The sequence below is a fragment of the Fukomys damarensis genome, unplaced genomic scaffold, assembly GCF_012274545.1.
Source record: "Fukomys damarensis isolate Sample0158 unplaced genomic scaffold, DMR_v1.0_HiC HiC_scaffold_8, whole genome shotgun sequence".
Lineage (NCBI taxonomy): Eukaryota > Metazoa > Chordata > Mammalia > Rodentia > Bathyergidae > Fukomys > Fukomys damarensis.
In genome coordinates, this window is record NW_022900920.1 from 20,379,355 (window position 1) to 20,399,349 (window position 19,995).

A 19,995-nucleotide genomic window follows, 5' to 3' on the forward strand; every position below is an offset into this window, starting at 1 on the left:
CGGGAGTCATTCATGACCCCGTCTTTGTGAGGCAGTCAGTGGCACCACTGAGCTAAATCTGTGGCCCTCAATTATTCACACAGTACAGCCATAGATATGCAAAATTACTGTGTTTGAATTCAGGCTCAGCTGGCTCTCACTTGGGAGGCTAAACCAGGAGGATTGTGAGTTCAAGGCCAATTTGGGCGACTTAGTGAGATCTCGTCACAGAATTAAAAAATAAAAATAAAAAGGCTTGGGGAAATAGTTCAGTGGTGGAGTTCTTGTGTAGCATGTATGAGACCTTGGGTTTAATCTTAATCCCCAGTACTGAAAAACAAATAAACACACAAACAAAACCTAGGTTGGGAGGCAGCTGCAGAACAGTATCAAGTTGACAAGTTCACTAGAGTTGATAGTGAGGATCTGGGTTCAGATTCTGGCCATGTGAGATACAGTCCTTTCTCCTCTGAGCCGCCCTTAGCCTCTTGAGATTACACTTTCTTCATCTTTAAACAGATGCCACTACAAACTGTGTCAGGTAGATTTTAGAATCACACCACATAGATGTTTTTAAAGTATTTTGTAAACCATAAAAATGCCCTGCAGAGGGAAGGAATTGCACATACCTCGCCATGGAGAGTTAGGCTCGTGTGCACGCTTTTTTTTTTTTTTTTTGGTACCGGGGATTGAACTCGGGTCCTTGCGCTTGCAAGGCATCCCACCTAACCGCTGAGCTAAATCCCCGGCCCAACGTGCACTCTTTGCATGCATTTCACAGCCTTTACAGATCTGGCTGCATCTCCATGTGTCACCTCGGATAACCGCACTGTGTACCGGGCTTTCTCCTCGGCCATTGTCTGGTGCTCGTCGGCAGCCGATTATTCCGCTGCCTGCGGAGCACGTCGCATTGTGCACCCATTGCAGCCTCTCACCACTGTAATGATTCTCCTCTCACGTCGGAGATAGGCATTGAGCTTCTCCAGTTCCGCCTAACCTTGTTGACATGTAGTGTTGGGTGTCATGGCTCTGGCATTGGTTTCCAAGGGCAATGACAAGTCACCAGTTGGCAGAACTTGAGGTGTGGTGCTCTCTGCAGGAGACTTCCATCCTGTGTAAATGTTTTGAATCTGTGTGCAAAGTATGGGTTGAAGGAAGTAGTTAAGGACATTTAAAATGGTCCTGAGGAGAGGGATCCAAGGTGTAGAAGAAAGACATGATATCATGAGAATATCTGAAAATCAGATTATTGTTTTGTAGGGGCTGGAGATTTAGCTCAGTGGTTCTGCTGCCTGCCTCACAAACACAAGGTCCCGAGTTCAATGCCTGGAACCCCCCCCCCAAAAAAAAAGATCATGGTTTTGTGTGTATAGAGGGGGCCTTGAGTATAGCTGTGTTAGCAATGAACTCTACAGAAAGGTTTAGTCTAAGTATATCTGATTTGAAACATTATGATTCACTTTATTCAGAGTGTTTAATGAAAGGTGAGTGAAGCCTGTTCTCTTATTACTTGTAAGAAAGAAGAGAGAACTGAAGTGTGCCGCAGCCCTCTGGGAAAAGCTGCAGTATAAGTAATGCAGCTACACCGTTAGGGAGGGGGAACATAGAAATAATGTGAAAATGCCACCATTGCAAAACTGAAAAGGTTGGTTGAGTTTGACCCAAATACCAGAGTCTTATCTCTGGACATTTTCAAGTTTCTATATGTTGTTGTCATAATGGTGTAGAAAACAAAGCAGCTCAAAAACTTGAAGGCCATGCAGCCGCAGAGAAGATAGATGAGAGGAGCGAGTTTACAGTAAGTGTTCTGAAAGGGAATGATTTACTGTGCTATTCACCTCGTAGGGCCGCAAGCCTTGTGAGTTTGGCACAAGGGTGAGGCCGTGCTAACCCGGAACATCCAGGGAGGGAGAGCAAGGGCAGTAGTGCTTTGTGACTGGTAGCACAGATGTTTGCAGTGGTGCTCCATCATTTCACAACATCTAGTTTTAGGCTAGATTTTTCCCTTTTACATAGTTTGCTGATTCTGTGGTTTTCAACGGGTAACGGCTGCTTAAAGTCACGTGACTTAGAGTTCCCCGCGAGGGCCCCACTGTGTCGCAGCCCTCAGTGTGCAGCAGATGCGATGTGTCAGACACCGCTGATGTGCCAACTTGGCACAGTCGAATGCTGATGGAAGCAGCAATGGGCCCTTCCCTTTTTGAGCTTACAGTCTAGAGCCCTGGAAGCTATTTTAAAAATTAATATTTTTAATTGTAAAAGGAGTAGAGATACGTAAAAATGCAAATAATTCTCAAATGTGTAAAGTAAAAATTGAAATTCATGTTAGTTCATTTAAAGAAACAGAACCAAAAAACCCAATTCATCCCTTAAGGAAACAGTTATCTTCATAACTGTTTTGTTTTAGGAATCTCATCCACATATTCAGAATTACTAATAAGCTTTTCTTAAACTTTTTAATGTATTTTTTCTCACTATTCAGTGTAGTTTTTGTTTTTTTCACGATATAGATACCCCGTTCAACATGTATTCCTAATAACCCATGAAACTATTACATCATCATTTCTTTTCTTTCTGATAACTCACATTGGAGTGTTATTTTGAAAAGAATGATATATGAACAATAAAAGATTTTTTCTCATTGTTACTCTTTGAAGATATATATATATAAAATTTCTCAGAAATCTGATACCTGTTTCACTATTAATCTGATAAGAGACTAATTTATTTTTTTAGCCAGTGAGTTTTTACCATACTTAAAACCCAAATTCATCAGTATTTTGGTGTTCTTGAGATAACTTTAGAAGTTAGAGAGTTTTCTTTTACCCTTTTAGGATCTAGAGAAGGTAATTTGATGAGTACTTTTTTCAGATAACCCCTGTTATTTAAAGAAAATTTTCTTCTGTATACATCTTCCCCTTTAACATCACTCACTGTTCAGGGATTTTACGAAAGAAATTCACAGTATTACCATTCTCAAGACCTGATGTCATATGTCTTTAATCTTTTTTCTCTGAAATAATATGGCAGGGTGGTGGTGGGGTGCAGGTGGAGGTGGTATAATATTGAACAAGTTTTCCAGAGTGCCGCGTGGAATACAGAGATCCAAAGACAGAGGCCTGGAGGGATTGGGCTGCATCTGTGCCTTGAAGGAGATCAAGCAATGGCTGTGCTAGCAACCCTGCAGCAGTTGCTCTATGGCCCTATTCCAGAGCACACTTGGTAAAGGAAACCCCTGGGGCCTGCCTTGGCTGCAGTTTGCAGACCTTTCCCACCAGCTCCTTGAGGTACTTTCTAAGGTGCCTCAGGCAAGGGACCTCAGGCATGGTCACGCATTCCCGTAGTCCTAGCACTCTAGGAAGCTGAATTAAGAGGATCGCAAGTTCAAGCCCAGCCTAGGCAATTAAGTGACTTGGTGAGACCCTGTCTCAAGATAACAAGGGCTGGGGATGCAGCTTAGTGTGAAGGCCTTACGTTCAATTTCCCCGTACTAGAAAATAAAACAAAACAAAACAAAAGGTAACCAAAATCATTAATTTCAGTTACCATTGGTCTAAGTTCAGGATACTTTGGAGCCTCTGGGCCCCTTCTCAGCCTAAGACATGCACACAGTATGCTTGGCGCGTTGATGCTTCTTTTTGCTACAGAGGCAGGGAGTCAGATGGAAGAAGAATATGGATTTCATGTTTAGCTTATTTATTTTCCTGTTTGACTTGGCAGTGTTTTAGTTTTGTAGAAAAACAATGTTGTAATTTAATAATTTTTTTCACAAATCAATGCATGGGCAAAAGAATAAAAGCTGCTTTTAATTTTTTTTCCTCATAGGAAAACATACTGCGAAATAAATGTGAGCATTTTCATATATTATATTGAGAACTTGATTTTGATTTGGAAATCAATACTGACCAAGGATTAAGTTTAAGGATTATCTAAATCATTAAAGCCATAGCCTTCCCATATGAGGGTTGATAGAAGATAATTTTATTTTTTTGTCTTGAGTTTTATTTGCTGGCTTTTTGGAATAGGATGAATTAGGTTGTACACATAGTACTCTGCAGAAAGTCTACTACAGGTCTCACCGTTAAGCTACAGTGTACATTTTTAAATGCTGTTAAGAGTCTAAAAATATGAATTGAGAGATTCAGAGTTTGTAAATCATTTCAGAGTTTGCAAGAACATTTTGTGCTTGGAATCAGCCACTAGCCAATTTCAGTATGACTAAGGGAGAGAACAGTTGAATAGAAAGTAATGTTGTTTCCAATCAGTCATGTGAGATTGTGAGATTGAGATGAATAATATATGTCAATTGTTCAATCAGCGCTCAATAAATCTGAGTATACTATCTCCCTTCTTTCCCTTACCTTCCTATTATTAAGTGCTTTCATCACCGTGGGAAAACTGGTATGAAAGAACATTAAGTCTAGTAAATAGTAGAAATTAGTCTGATGAAGTTATCTGGGCTTGTAGATAAGACAGCTGTGGGTTTAAATCCTAGCTTTGCTGCCCATGTATGGCCTTGGGAAAGTTGCTTAACCATTCTGAGCTTCAGTTGTCTTCCCAGCAAAATGGGATGATAAGAGTATCTACTTGACAATGTTGTTCTGAGGATCCAAAGATGTAATGAATGTAAAATGATTACTACTACCTGTATCATTATTTAATGAATGTCACCTTTTCATAGAAGTATTGAACTCACAAGATTTAGGTACAGATTAAAATAAGGCATATAGCCGGGGATTTAGCTCCGCGGTTTGGTGGCCTGGCTTGCAAGTGCAAGGACCTGAGTTCAATCCCCGGTACCAAAAATAAATAAATAAATAAATAAGGCATATAAAATATGAGTAGAATATCTGGCATAAAATAAATTCTTGATACATATTAGCTACTACTGTTAGTATCAATGTATTTTATAGCAATAATAAGATATTTTAAATTGAAGAATGGGATTAAATTATCACATACATACCTTGTTTGGGCCAGGAATAAAGGTACTTGAAGATTATATAAAGTTAGGAATGAAATAATAGCAATGACTACTCTTCAAACTATTTACAATTCAAAACTTTCCTTTGAGGGCCAGGGATTTAGCTCAGTGGTACCAACACCTGCCTCACAAGTGCAAGGTCCTGAGTTTGATCCCTGGTGACCGCCACCAAAAAAAAAACAAAAAAAAAAACTTTCCTTTGATATCTTAAAAACTCTGCCTACTTTCCTTTTGCTCAAATTGCAGTTGAGGAGATATGTGGGAGATTGATGTATGTTTTTTGCGATTTAACCATTGCAGATGTTCATAGAACAAAACAAGCTAAAGAGACAAAGCCACCTTCTGCTACAGAGCACTGTCCCTGACCAGCAGCTTTTGAAAGCTTTAGATGAAAATGCAAAACTCATCCAACAACTTGAAGAAGAGAAAATTCAGCATCAGCAAAAGGTAACATGTTATTCTGGGATTTTATACACACAATTCAAAGAAAAAAGAGTTGATACAGTATTGTATAGTTCCGTCTTTCATGTTGATTATGAAGTACTTCCAGTCACTTTTTAGAAAAAAATAACTATCAGATGAGAGTTCCTGCCCAACTAAAATTTATAGCACACTGTTGTACACTTACTCTATAGTGATCTTGAAACTGATCATTGAAGAAATATCGTGAAGCAAACAGAAAGAGATGACTCAAAATAGCTCTAGTAATACATAGTCTAGAAATGTGTTTTGGGAGAAACTGTGATTTTTTTTTTAGAGACTCCAACATGAAGAAGGTGTAATATTCTCACCTAGCTTAGAGGACCTAAGTCCTATTCAAAGTGGAAGAGAAAGAAAAGTCAATGTCAGTAGTAATTGTTTTCTTAGAGAAAATTTCTGATTGTGCAGACTTATGCAACTGTGTTTCTTCACATGCTCCCTACGTGGTTATTTCAGTGTACAGCAGCGGGGCTCTTACCAGTGGACACGGGCCAGCTCTGTGCTAGGTGGAGAGGGTGCTCACAGAGGCAGGTCAGAGCGGCAGGAGGGACAGAAGAGGGGAGAGGTGGAAAGAAGACTTGCAAATGAAAGGGGCCACTCAGGGAAAATCACGTCCATATTTATACTGCTGACAGTGGACTCCCTGGTGAGGAAAGGCTGTTAGCTGGCAGTGTCTCTGAGCAGTGATGTTGGCAGTTCTGAAGTTTTTACAAAGTTGGTGGTGAGTCTGAGCTGCTGTTTTGTTTCCTCAGTAAGAAAACACTGACATCTGCACAGAGAACTTCTGGATAAGTAGGTGGTAACAGTGATTGACACAGGAAAAGAGGACTAGGGAACAAGGCAGGGGGAAGCAATTGTTCATTTTTCCTGTCTTTGCATGCAGGAATTAATTTTTCAAATAAAGAGAAAAGAATTGCTTCTTCAATATGTATCCATTTTCCTATGAATGAATCTATTTTCTTGTTCTTTATGGCTGAGTAATATTCCATTTTATAGAAAAACCACATCTTCTTTATCCAGTTTCCAACTGAGGGGCAAATGGGTTGTTTCCAAGTTTTAGCTATTAAATACTGTGCTGCTATATTGAAGATATAGTCCTAAGTGAAATAAATAAGTCACACGTGTAAATACTGAATAGTTTCTCTGGTGTGAAACCACATCTTCTATCCAGTTTCCAACTGAGGGGCAAATGGGTTGTTTCCAAGTTTTAGCTATTAAATACTGTGCTGCTATATTGAAGATATAGTCCTAAGTGAAATAAATAAGTCACACGTGTAAATACTGAATAGTTTCTCTGGTGTGAATAAACTGCAATAATACATAAGATCCTAATAAGATTACTGACATTGTGAAATGGGAAGAAAGGAGCTAAAGGTGTAGGGAAGGTGGGGCGGGCAGGGGGAAGGGTAATAAGGGAAAAGAAAAAAATGTGAGATAATGAAAAGATGGAAATAAAGAGTTTGTAAATGGGGAGGGGAGGAGGGGGTGAAGGGAGGGCAGGGACAAGAGGAAAAAATGAGAACCAAGACCTGTCATGTAGAGGTGCAGGATCCCAACAATGAATGTAACTGTACTGTATCCCTAAAATGTACCAATAAACTCAATTAAAGCTGAAAAAAAAAAAGAATTGCTTCTTTTCAGCTTATGCTAGAGTTTAACTTTTGGTTCTGGAAAGTCCAACTATGTACAGTTAACTCATCACTTTTTTTTTTAGCTAAAATCTCCAGCCCCCACAGTTAACTCACCTAGTAAATAATACATACGTAGAACCTTCTGCTTGAACTGCACTAAAAGATTAAGTTGTCTTTACGCCTGGATGGGGAAGGCAGAGAGGTAGTGAAGATTAGACAAAAAGTATAAATGAAATTACAGCAGTAACTACTTCTTAAACAGTTGTACTATGCTATGGCTTAAAATACCTTTTACTAGTCGGGTGTGGTGGTGCACGCCTGTAATCTCAGCACTCAGGAGGTGAGGCAGGAGGATCACTGTGAGTTCAAGACCAGCCTGGGCTACATAGTGAGTTCCAGGTCAGTTTCTACTACACAATGAAACCCTGTCTCAAAAAAAAAGTTTTACTTGCTGAGCATGGTGGTACACACCTGTAATCCCAGTACTCGGAAGGCTGAGGCAGGAGGATGACTGACTTCAAGGCCAGCCTGGCTGATGCATTGAGTTCAAGGCCATCCTGAACTAAATAGAGCGACCCATCTCAAAAAACAAAACAAAGGGCCAAGGATTTAGCTCAGTAGTTCCATTGCCTGCCTTGCAGGTGATCCCCAGTACTAGAACAAAAAACAAAACAAAACAAAATATTTTTTACTTAAAGAAAATTAAGATTATCAAGAAACTTTGGTGCACTTTGCCTACTTTGGTGCACAATTAAATTTTATATAAATAATCTATATATACATATATACTTTCTTTGTTTCTTTAAATGGAATCGTATCAGGCCACCCACTCAGGACTTTCCTACACTTAAAAAAAAAATGGGATCTTATTATACGTAGTATTTTATAACCTCATTTTTTCCAGTTGGTAATACTGTATATCCTCACATTTCAGCAAATACAAAGCTATGTGATTTCAGATGTTTATGTAGTATTTTGTTTAATGTACATGCTATCATTTATTAAAGCAATAATATTGGTGGACATTTAGGCTATTTTTGGCCTTCACTGTTATAAATAAGATTCTAATGAATAAAGTTGTACATTTCCTGAATATTTTTGAAAAGAAATTACTAAAAGTGGTTTTAATGTATCTCCAAGGGTCTTTTCCCTCCTTTTAAAAAAATTTTAAAATTTTTTTAGCCCCCTGAGTAGCTGGGACTGTGGACACATACCACCATACCTGACTTCTTTTTCTTTTTAGGGATTTTGATACTTACTACAAATTGTGACTGTTGGGAGTCTTTTTAACTACTTAAATCTTTCTCTTGAAAATGAGTTATGAAAGTATTAATCTGTTTTAAATGAACTTTTAGGTAGTATTTTACTATTGAACTCACATTTAAAAATTAATGTATGTAGGGCTGGAGAGTTAGCTCAGTGGTTCTGCTGCCTGCCTTGCAAGTGCAAGGACCTGAGTTAATGTATGTAATGCTCCAGTAAATTTATATTAAATCAAAGAATTGATAATGGTTGCAAGTGTATCTGCATCTAGAATTTGTGTGATTTAAAGATGGGTTAGAATATTTCTGCTGTCAAGAGCAAAGTCAAATGAAAATCCTTTTTCCCTTTCTGTTGACCGATGAAGGGAGAGTTACTGAACCACTAAAGTTCGTTTAAAACTTACAGGTCAAAGAATTAGAGGAGCAACTAGAAAATGAAGCACTGCACAAAGAGATCCATAACCTCAAACAGCAGCTGGAGCTTCTAGAGGAAGATAAGAAGGAGCTGGAATCGAAATACCAGAATTCTGAAGAGAAGGCCAGAAATTTAAAGCATTCTGGTAAAAGTCAGATTCCATGTCTTACTCTTCATTGACAAAGCATGGTATAGAGTCAGTACTGAATACTATCAAAAAATACCAAGATTGGTTTTTTTAATTACTTCCTTTCTAACTACCACCACTTGGTAGAATAACCTGTGTCATCAAATGACTCACAAATGTTTAGACCTTTTTTTTTGGACACAGAGCCTTTCTGAGCCTCAGGTATAGGATTAGGACAGGGAGATGCCATTAGCATTGAAAAACAAAAAATTCACCTTTTCTCAGAGGCTTCAGAGATGAATGTTCTTTAAGTGCCTGTTTTATTTTGTTCACTTCAGAGTGCTTTTTGAAAAAGAATTTTTTTATAATACCTTCATTTTTGGTTTTCATACTCCCTTCATCTTTGCTGTCTAATTATACACATGAAATACTTTCTATGCCACACCTAACAATGAAATGGGCAACAATATATATATATTAAAAGGAAAGACTTTTAAAACACCAGGGGTTGCTTAAGTTAAAGGATGTATTCATTCAGGGCTGGAAGGCTTACCAGGTGTGTGTGAGCTGGGTTACTACACAGGCATAAGTATAAGTCTCAGTTCCAAGGTAGGTAATTTAAGGAGGCAGATACGTTCCCTTTATAACAGCTTCAAAATTCACTTCAGATATTTTGGTTAATTTTATACTAGAATTTTGAAATCTGTGCGGAACCATGTAGGCTTTTTTTTTTTTAAGTGTCCAATGCTTTTTCACAGTGAAAATTGGTTACAATTTCATTTTTTGAAAACTGATCCAAAATTAAGAAATTTTCCGTTTCTTTTAATGAATATTAGATTAGCCTATAGTCAGAGCCACCCTTGTGGTGAGCGGGAGTAGGCACTAGAGATATTTGAGATTGAATTTTGAATGCATTTATTTAGAATTTGCTGTGTGTGTACCCAGCTCAGACCTAGGCTACACTAAGAAATATAGGAAAATAAAGCATGCTTTTTGTCATCAGGTTTCTGAAGTGGTTTGGAGAGATAGATGCACATGCATGAAATAATTGGAATGTTCTTGGTGTTAAGCTAAGCATAGCCCACATTGCCTTGTGTCAGGGCTGAGGGTGAAGGCAAAAGCTGGTCATGTGCTGAGGAAGCTACTTTAGAATACATCTGGTCGTGTCACCCATTAGCCCAGATTCCAGGGTAAGCCTCTGTGATAGACTAAACTTAACTTATTTTTTGTGCTGGGAACTGAACTCTGAGCACTGTGCATGCTAGGTACCCTCAGTCCTGTGATATAACCTCAAATTGAGCTCCCTGAAACCAGGAACTGTAGCTTGCCTCCAACAGCACTATGTGCCTTCACATGGTTAGTATTGAGTAAGTGTCTGTCTCATTAGGGATTTGAATGAATTGCATGAATAATTTGTTATTTCCAGAGTGCTCTTCAAAAGAGCAGAAAGTTTCTGAGACACAGGCATTTAGGAATCTGAGCCTGGTTAAGATCAAGAACTCTAGTATTACAGAAGGAAATGAAGCGGAGGAGCAAAGTATGCAACTATTAAAGTTCTTTACTAAATGTCATCTTTAAAATTAACTCTTGGTCCGTACACTTTTAAATTCAACTATTAACAGTCTCCTAGTGTTTGAGTAGTATACTACATTGTTACAAATATTTCTTCAACCTACTCAATCCTTACTTCCCACCCGTTAGCCATTGTCTTGAACATTTTTTTCTTTTTCCAAAATTGTATACGCAGGAGAAAGATTGTAACATTTAATTTTAATAGATGGAAGGCCTTGCTTGCCTAAGTGACAAACTAGAAATAAAAAGTTTTAAAAGTCTGTGGTTTCATATTGAAATTTTTAATGGTCTCATAAACAGGTCTTGGTTCTGAGAGATTGTGATGTTTTATTCTTTTACATGGATAAAAGATGTTGAGTTGCTTTTTTTCCCCCTCTCTCTCCTGAATGCTTGCTCCCTGTGCAGTTGATGAGCTCCAGAAACGAGTGAACCAGTCTGAGAATTCAGTACCTCCTCCACCTCCTCCTCCACCACCTCTTCCCCCTCCACCTCCCAACCCTATACGGTAAGCACCAGCAGGAAGATGGTACTTGACATTGCTTCCTGTTTGAGAACTTGGCTATGCTGGTGGTGTCCTTTTCTTGTATGTGAGCTTGGATCGTGTCATTAGAAGGACAGTAAAAAGTATGGAAGATAGTGTTTCTCTTGGAAAAATTTCTAAAGGCTAGTGTATTTTGTGTGACAGATGATGGCAGACAAACAGAATGGGGCTTAAAAAAAAAAAAAAAAGCCCTGGTGAGGAAATTCTCATGGCCTACATGTTCTGTTGTGGTCTTACAGACCCTGAGATGCAACTTGGATGTTCCAAGCCCCTAGAATTTGACATTAGCTTTTCATCTTAGATACTTCACTTTTAAGGTTTCTTCCATAACCTTAAGATTTCAGTGAACTGTATGACCAAGGAATTTTGAGTGTCATCATCTTTTTTTTCCTCCTCACTGACTTAAATTTGAAAAGCTTTAGTTTATTCGCTTATTTTTAACATAAAAGTACTAAACTAAAACTTAAACCTGTTATAAATTAGTAATTAATCTAAAAGAATTAATTATTTTAAATTCTCATCCTCATCTTTAAACTTTCAGTTGCTGAGAGAGGAACCTTGTATAAGAAAAACAGATTATGTTTAAATTTGGGGGACAGGAAATTATACATGCGTACAGGAATTCATTTCCTCTGAAGCCTATGGTGACTTGGTGGCTTTGAGAGCTTTCATTGAGCATAATGCAAGGTCGCGAGATCCAGAATCAAACTTTACCTCCTTGGGGTCCTGCCTGGCGCTATCCAGAACAAGACAGCCTGCTTGCCATGGTGACCATGTACCTCCTTGGGTCACAGTGTTAGCTGCTTTTGTATAATTTATTCTTGAACAAATGGCATTTAAGCTTTTGCTAGATTTTTTAGCTTTCATTAACTCATGTGATTTGTTTAATCCTTTCACACAGAGAGGCCATTTATTCATACTTTGCACCTTTGCTGAGCCATCTGAATAGAATGTGTAGTGCGTTCCTCCCACACGACTATGGAAATGGGACTTTGCTTTTTTAAAAGGGTTCTCATTACTTTTCCTTACCGAGCAGAGTATGACATAACCTACTTTAAGCCATTGAAGTAGTTAAGGCTAAATAATTTTTACACGTGATCTATCCAAGCGTCAATTGAAAGAATTTCAGGTATTTTAAAATTTTTTCTCTCCTGGGTAGCTAAATCTGTAGGGAATAGTCTGAATTTGACATTTAAAATTGGAAATTCATCACTTTGATCTTTCTCTAAGGTCTAGAATTTTGAGTTGATAAGAAAGGTCACTTCTATGAGGAAGGAGAACTATTAAAAAGCAATTACAGTCTTGCTCTTGGCCTTTAATTTTTACTCTCAAAATGCTGAGAGCCCCTAAAATTAACCTAAATAGATTTTTTTTTCTCAAGAGTACTTTACAATTATCCTGAGAAATGAGTGTGAGATTAAGGACTATGTACATCTCAAGCATGCACTGTTTTATAAAGCTCTTCAAAGAAAACTTTTATTGAATAATATGAATGGCTTTTATTTTGGAATGGATTTATGTGACATCTATAATTTTTTAGAAAAAAAATTCTTTGGTGTGGAATACTTTGTAGTTAAAGAAATGTATATGCATATGTTTTGAGTTTCAGTGAACTTTGAACCCACCGGGTCAAGGTTTTCTAACTTTGTCCCTGACCATTTGTTTCACCCTGATGTAGAGCGTAGACTGAAGTGAAGAGCAAGGAGACTAAGGCTCAGCGCTTCTATAAATGGCTTTATTGGTTTTTTTTTTCCCCTTCCTTTTCCCTCTCTTTTGACCTAGCCAATTGAGAAGAAAGAGGAAGAAAGCTTGCTGTGGTCATTTTGCACAACAGCAGTGAAAGCAGGACAGGTCTTAGGCAAGTGTGGCACACAGGGAGAAGATGGGTACAGTAGTTAGGGTTGTCCGATGAACAGGGCCAGCAGGATGTGGGTGTACGGGACAAAGACAGATACAGATAGGTATAAGGACAGTCATGGGTTGCTTAGTGATGGGATACATTCTGAGGAATGTGTTATTCGATGATTTCTTTGTTGCACAAAAACCACAGAGCGTATGTCTAAGGCTGTGATGTCACCAGGCGGTAAAATTCTCTGGGATTACCACCATAAGTGTGGTCTGTCACTGACCTAAATGTTGTCATGTGGCACATTACTGGTACTGTGAGAAACTGGCTCATTGATTATGGGAGGCTGGAAGTCCCAAGACCTATAGGGTGAGTCAATAAAGTGCGGACCTGACAGAGATGGGGGCGTGTGTAGTTCCAGTTTGAGTTCAAAGGCCTGAGGACCAGTGGTGCAGTTCCATTCCAAAGGCTGGCTTGCTTGGGACCAGGAAGCAGCAGTATTTCACTGTGGCTTCAAAAGCAGGACAAACTGCTGTTTGAGTTTGAAGGCACTCAGGCAGGAGGAATTCATTCTTACTGAGGGAAAAGTCAACTTTTCTGTCCAGTTCAGGCCTTTGACTGATGGCTGAGGCCCACATACATCAGAAAAGCAGCCTGCTTTTCTCAGCTGCTGTTATAAATACTCATCTCATCGAAACGCCTGCACAGAAACAGCTAGAATAACATTTGACCAAATATCTGGGCATTCTCTGGCCCAGTCAGGTTGACACACAAAATAACCATCAAGAAGAACACTGCATGAAGGACTACAAAGACGAAAATTCACCTTTGACTTATTCCTTGTTAGAATGACAGTTGCTTGTAGTTTTTATCTGTTCAGTCGAGTTGATAGCGCAATGAGGCAGTGTTAGCAGTTTGGATTATTGGTCCAAGGTGTCTCGCTCACTCTTCTCCTCTGCTTTGTGGCCCTCATCATACCTGCACTATACGAAGCTCTGCCTTGAGGGATCATTCTTGATATGACAGATAATTTTTGCCTGGGCGCCATATGACTCCAGCTTGTGCTTCAATTCAGAACATTTTAAGCTAAGATTTTCTGTCATCTACCAAGGTGATTTACAATGCCAGACATATTCTTTACATGTGTAATATATATATATATAAATACCCATTGCCATATAAACAAGTTCCTACTTCACCATCTCTATATACAGCAGTGCACACTCTCAGAAGTTCCTCTGTGAACAATCGGGGAGCTTGTTCCTCAGTGTGGTGACAGGGTGAGAAGAGGTCTCTGATCACCGGGAACCCTCCTCAAACCCACCCTGCCTTACAGGGTGACACGTAAACATGGAACTCTGTTGATAAAAAGGGAAAAATGGACAAATGTATTTCACATCATTTCATTCCTTACGTCCAGGTTAACATGACTTTTATGGTAATCATTTCCTTGCCTCTCTTAAAAGCATTTCTACTAACATTATGTGTACCGTAGAGGTGGAGAATGTATGGTGCCTCTCCTCCCCCATCATAAGGGATACTTCTATAACAGAGACTGGTTAGCTAGAGAAAAGCATAAACAGTGTACTTAATTGCAGTTTTATGTGACACGAGCCTTCAGAAAAAAGGTCTGCAGACCAGGGAGAGCTGTGTTATTTTTATGCTTAGGCTCAGTGAAGAACAAATAGCCATGGAGAAATGCAGTTGGACAAAAGGGTCTAAGCTAATGGTCATAGACCCAGGGGAGAACCCAGCAAGGCCTTTGTGCTCAGATTCTTCTTGGCCTCTCTGTGCAGCATTCCTTCTTCTTGGCTATAAGGTAGGACCTTCTGGAATGAGGATTTTATGATCTATGATCAGACAAGTGGGGCATAGGATCTCTTCATGGCCTGCTCCTAACCCTAAGAGCAAAGGGAAGGTTAGAGTAACAGTTCTAGATTCTGCAGCTTGTCCCAAGGAGGGGGAAATTCTAGTCTCTGGGAATCGCTTCTGGGAGAGGGGTGGGAGGATAGGAGGCTAGAGGATGGTCAGAGAGAGACCTTCAAAGGTCTTCTAGTACCCTTCGTTTAAAGTAGTAAGCACAGATAGGGCCGGGGGTTTAGCTCAGTGGTTCCGCCACCTGTCTCACAAGGTCAAGGACCAGAGTTCGATCCCCAGTACAAAAACAAACAAACAAACAAAAGGTAGTAAGCATGCCAAGAATATTTGTGGGATGTTTTGTTCTGAGCCACTAACGTCCCTAAACTATTGTAATATCTGCAGGGTCTCTTTCTGAACTTTATATAATTGGGAACTTTTTAAATATTCATTATGTCTTGCCTTTTTCACTCTGCATTATTTTGTAATATTCCCTGTGTTGTGTTGTGTAGCAGTTCGCTCCTACTCACTTGACATATAATTTACTTTATGACTGTCTCAAAATGTACTTTTTGGTTGTAGTGTTGATGGCCATTTGAGTTACTAGCACTTCAGGGAATTTATAGAAATTTTGTAAAAACATTCTTGCACATGTATCCTGGTGCAGGAGGGCTTCTGTTTGCATTTCTGGATATGTAGTAGTGGAATCATTGCTTTATAGCAGATACATATGTGTATCTTCAGCTCTACTAGATAATGCCAGATAGCCTTCCAAAATGGTACTATCAATTTATATACCCTGTTCATTTTGAAAATTCCTCAACACCAACATTTGATATAATCAGACAAAATATTTCTGTGGATTGAAAAGTGATATCTTAGTATGAGTGAAATGTGTTTCCTAATAATTAAGGAAGTCAAGTTACCTGCATTTTTATGTATATTTAAAACTTGGAATCGTCTTGTGGCATTTCAAGATTTTTGTGCATTTTATTCAGGTTGTTTGCTGGTTTTAATCAATTTATACAATTTTTAATATATTTTCTTTTTATGTTCATGGTGTACTAAGACAGAGGTTTTAAAATTTTAATGTGGTCCAATTTACTATATTTTGGGATTTATATATTGATTTTAGTAAATGTGCTAAAGAGACAGTATATTTTATATCTAAGTATTTTGTCTACATCGGGCAGACTGAGATGTTTTTATATCCATATATCACCAGTAGATATTAACTAGTTACACATATACTGCTTTTTAATATGAATGATCTCCTGATTTTTTTCATACTTTCTTGTCTTTGTATTACACAAATAGCTGTTTCCAAATTTATATATGCATGTTAAAATTTTTTGTGTATCTATTTTCCTTTTAAGTATGTATTAGTAATTATAGCAGTCTCTTCTCTCTAGTAATTATTTTGATTTTACACAGAAGGGGATGATTCATATTTCTTTTCTGTAAGGTCATAAAAAATTTAATATTGTCAAAACTGGAAAGGAGCTGACTTAGATTCTAATTGAGCATGCGTATGTATCTACAGAAGAGCTGTATTTTTACCGATGATTTAGAATCTATGCATTTTACCCGTTGGATCATAAGGTATCCAGTCATCTCCTGTTGATCTGTGTCTTTCTCCCAAAGATCCCTCATGTCCATGATCCGGAAACGATCCCACCCCAGTGGCAGCGGTGCTAAAAAAGAAAAGGCAATTCAACCAGAAACAAGTAAGCATCACTTACATTTGATTTATTATAAGTGGCTGGTGGTGTACAGTGTTTCAGAAGTTCACATGTGTGTTGGGGTCATACTGGACAGCTTACTGGATGAGAAGTTTGAGGAGCAGCTCAGGAGAAATCAGATACCTGAGGTTGTTGTCTAGAAGTGGTAATTAAGTACACATGCCTCTATAATGAGAGATACATCAGGAAATGTATTTTCAAGGAGGAATGAGTGTTTTGGAGTAGCAGAGAGAGAGAAATTCCAGAGGAGGGATTTGCAAGTTGCCAAGTTCCTACTGTGTGCTACACAGTGTGTGAGCAAGGCAGTTATTTACAGTGTCTTCCTATGGGTCACATAGTGACTAAATGCTTGATGAATGAAGGCTTGATAGAGCATCAAATATCGGATCAAGGGACTTAGCTCAGTGGCTCCACTGCCTGCCTTGCAAGCCCAAGGACTGGAGTTCAATCCCCAGTACCAAAAAAAAAAAAAAAAATCAGATCATTTGTGACACTTTGCAATTTGCATTTATAATGTAGGGTCTCAATGTCACTGTTTTCTTCTCATGTCAGCAACTTAGGATGGCTCTTAATATACATTTGGTAAAGTTGGCAGAGCTTTCAAGTGGGGAACTCCTAACTTATGACTCCTAGGAAGCTTGGTTGTAAAGACCTGTGGAATATGTGAGCCGTGGTTTTAAAATCTGAGTATAAGAAATCGTTAGTAACTCTGATTTTGACAAGAATGTATTTAGCAGGCCAATGCTGAGATTTCAGTGGCATGCCTACTGTTGATCATATATTTCAATCATTTATTGGTTGTTTGTTTGTTTATTTATTTATTGGTACTGGGAATCGAACTTGGGTCCTTGTGCTTGCGAGGCAACTGGTTGTTTATTTTTGCCTGCTCTGTGCGTCAGTTTGCTAACCTGTACAACAGGGGTAATAGCAAGTAGTCCCTTCTTCACGGTTTCACTTTTTGTGGTTTCAGTTGCCCTTGTCAGCCATGAAAATATAAATGAAAAATTCAAGAAATAAACAACTTAAGAGTTTTCAATTGCTTGTTTTGAATAGCATGATGAAATCTCATACTGTCCTGCTCTGGCCTGCCAGGATGTGAATCATCCCTTTTTCTAGTGTATCCACATTGTATGTGCTACTCACCCTAGGCAGTTGAGGAAACCTCGTTGTCATAACTTTAATATATTGTTAAAATAGTTCTATTTTATTATGTTACAGTATCTGTAGGGTTCAGCCACTTCAGGGCTCTTGTACTATATGCCCTGCAGATAAGGGGAACTATGGCAGTTCCTATTTTATAGGGTTGTTGTAAGAATTCATAGATCTCATATTATAAAAAGTGTTTAGGACCCAACGTGTAGGAAATACTCAAAATGTTAGCTAAAAAGTGGAGAAGTTGCCAGCCACCCTTTGAGAGTGGTAAGGAGAGTTCTTATTCAACAGGTTCAGGCAGTACTGTAGCTAAGGAAATTTCCTTAACTTTCTGACAGGTCAGATTTAAACTTATTTAGCCATAATGTATTGTTTTAAAATTTTATACTTCATGATGGCATGTTTTGTTTTTTAATTCCCTTTTCTAAAAAGTTAGCAAAAGGGCCAGGGATTTAGCTCAGTGGTTCTGCCATCTACCTTGCAAGCGCAAAGACCCAAGTTCAATCCCTGATACCTTAAAAAAAAAAAAAAAAAAGTTAGCCAAAGAGAAAAGTAATCCTGTGGAATTTAGAAATTTATTTTAGCTTTTTCCAGGTAATAATAGAAGGTATTATTGAGTAGTAAGGTGATGGTTTCATCTGTAAGTTTCTTTCCTTTTCTTTTTCTTTTAGGAACTAACTTATTTTTCAAGTGAGTCTTAAAATTTAAGCCTCAATTAATTACATGTAGCTTTCTGATCTAAGACTGACCTTGAAGCACTAACTCAGAGAACATTTGATTTTATTTTCCTGTGGCAGTTCAATAACATTAGACCTGTTGTCTTCATTTGTCCCTTTTCTTTAATCTCCAGTATCCTGCATATTTCTATTGTCCCCCTGATTACATGCTTTTGTGAGACAATTACCAACTGTGTGATTGCAGAAAGAATTACAAAACATACCATGAGCTCTCTGTAGGTGATTCTTGCCAGTTTATAAGAACTGCTTAATAGTTTAGAAGTTCATATAGATTGCTTTTTGCTATTTCAAAAACAGGGCTGGCAAGAAAGAAAGCTTGTGCAGCTAACCTAGCGTTGCCCTTGTATTGTGCCTGAGTAGGGAATCTGATAAGAGTGATTTCTTAAGACCAATTAAGCCTTTATATTTGAAAAAGACTGAGAAATTAAAGCGTGGTTTATAATCTGTACACAATACAGATAGTGGCACTTCTCTGAATTATCACTATGATTCTGGCAAGCAAATATAAGAAACTACTTTAAATTCCTGTTATGTTAGATGCTGTAGCAGATTTGAATGGTGTTGACCATAATTCTCCATCTGTCTGCCTTAATTAGTTTTTGTATGGTGCATTTAATTGGGTTTCAGTAATTCCTTGCAGAGTGCTAATCTGTTTGTAGGCGGTATTCCTGTTGCCACACAGCTCTTCCTAGACTCACTCAAAATGGCAGCTTTTCTGAAAAAAAATCAAATGTGTTTTGAGGCTGTTTCCTCAATTCCCAGGAATAAATCCCATACCCATACCAGTACTTGAATGACAGATTTGGGTTTTATCTCCCCTGATTGTGAATAGGGTCAGCAGAGGCACTGTGTACTGCACAATAGATATTCAGACGTTGAATGAGTGAGCAAGTGAATAAATGAATGAATTTCACTCATTGCAATTGATGGTCTGTCCCCTTGTTGATATTTGTGAGCTATCAGAAACTGCCCAAGAAAATGCTACTTAAGGGCACATGGGCCATCAAAAATGAAGTTTTGCTCTTTCATTTATTGAGTTCTAAATTCAGTGACCGTATTTCCTATATTGCCAGAAAAAAGATAATTTTTTGACTTCCAGATCTGAGAAATGTCATTTGGATGTTGAGAAAATTCAATTATCAGCTTTTCAATAGTTTCTTTGTTTGTTTGTTTCTTGGTACCGGGGATAGAACTCATCTTGCTCTTGCCAGGTAGGCACTGTGCCGCTGAGCTAAATCCCCAGGCCCTTCAGTAGTTTCTGAGGATGACAACTCTATTGGAAGTGAGGTTTGTATCAGAGAACCTAGGTTATATGGTGAATGTAGCAGTGGCCCTCATCATTGTGGAGCTACAGAGGTGAGGGTAGTGGAGCTATCAAGACTTTCTGTTCTCCAGGGCATTTCAATATGAGGAACGGCCAGTTGAGGTTCGCATAAGGTCTTCAGAAAAGGAAGCCATGATTCAGGCCTCCTTAGCTCAGAGCTCGACACTAATACTAATTCACCTATGAATACACTTGTGATCTCCATTTAGAGGTCTGCCTTTGGGGGTTTAGTCATTTCTACTCCAATAATAAAAATATTGACAGCCATATAAAGTGCAAACTTGAGAAGTCACTCGGTCCATAGATATTTGTTGAGCACTTACCATATACCAGATAGTCAGGAATC

At 38.5% G+C, this 19,995-nt stretch overlaps 1 protein-coding gene across 4 annotated transcripts in view; it reads left to right on the forward strand.

The window, feature by feature from the left end:
• Window positions 1-19,995, forward strand: part of Shtn1 (shootin 1) — an 81,995-nt gene that overhangs the window by 32,114 nt on the left and 29,886 nt on the right. For all 4 annotated transcript variants that reach the window (XR_004516283.1, XM_010634539.3, XM_033761394.1 and 1 more), the window contains 4 exons: window positions 5,264-5,410; window positions 8,743-8,896; window positions 10,856-10,955; window positions 16,339-16,421. Coding sequence is in view for 3 of the 4 variants with exons in the window: in XM_010634539.3 (XP_010632841.1) it covers window positions 5,264-5,410; window positions 8,743-8,896; window positions 10,856-10,955; window positions 16,339-16,421 (484 nt within the window). In the remaining variant the exon portion in view is untranslated. The remainder of the gene's footprint in view (window positions 1-5,263; window positions 5,411-8,742; window positions 8,897-10,855; window positions 10,956-16,338; window positions 16,422-19,995) is intronic.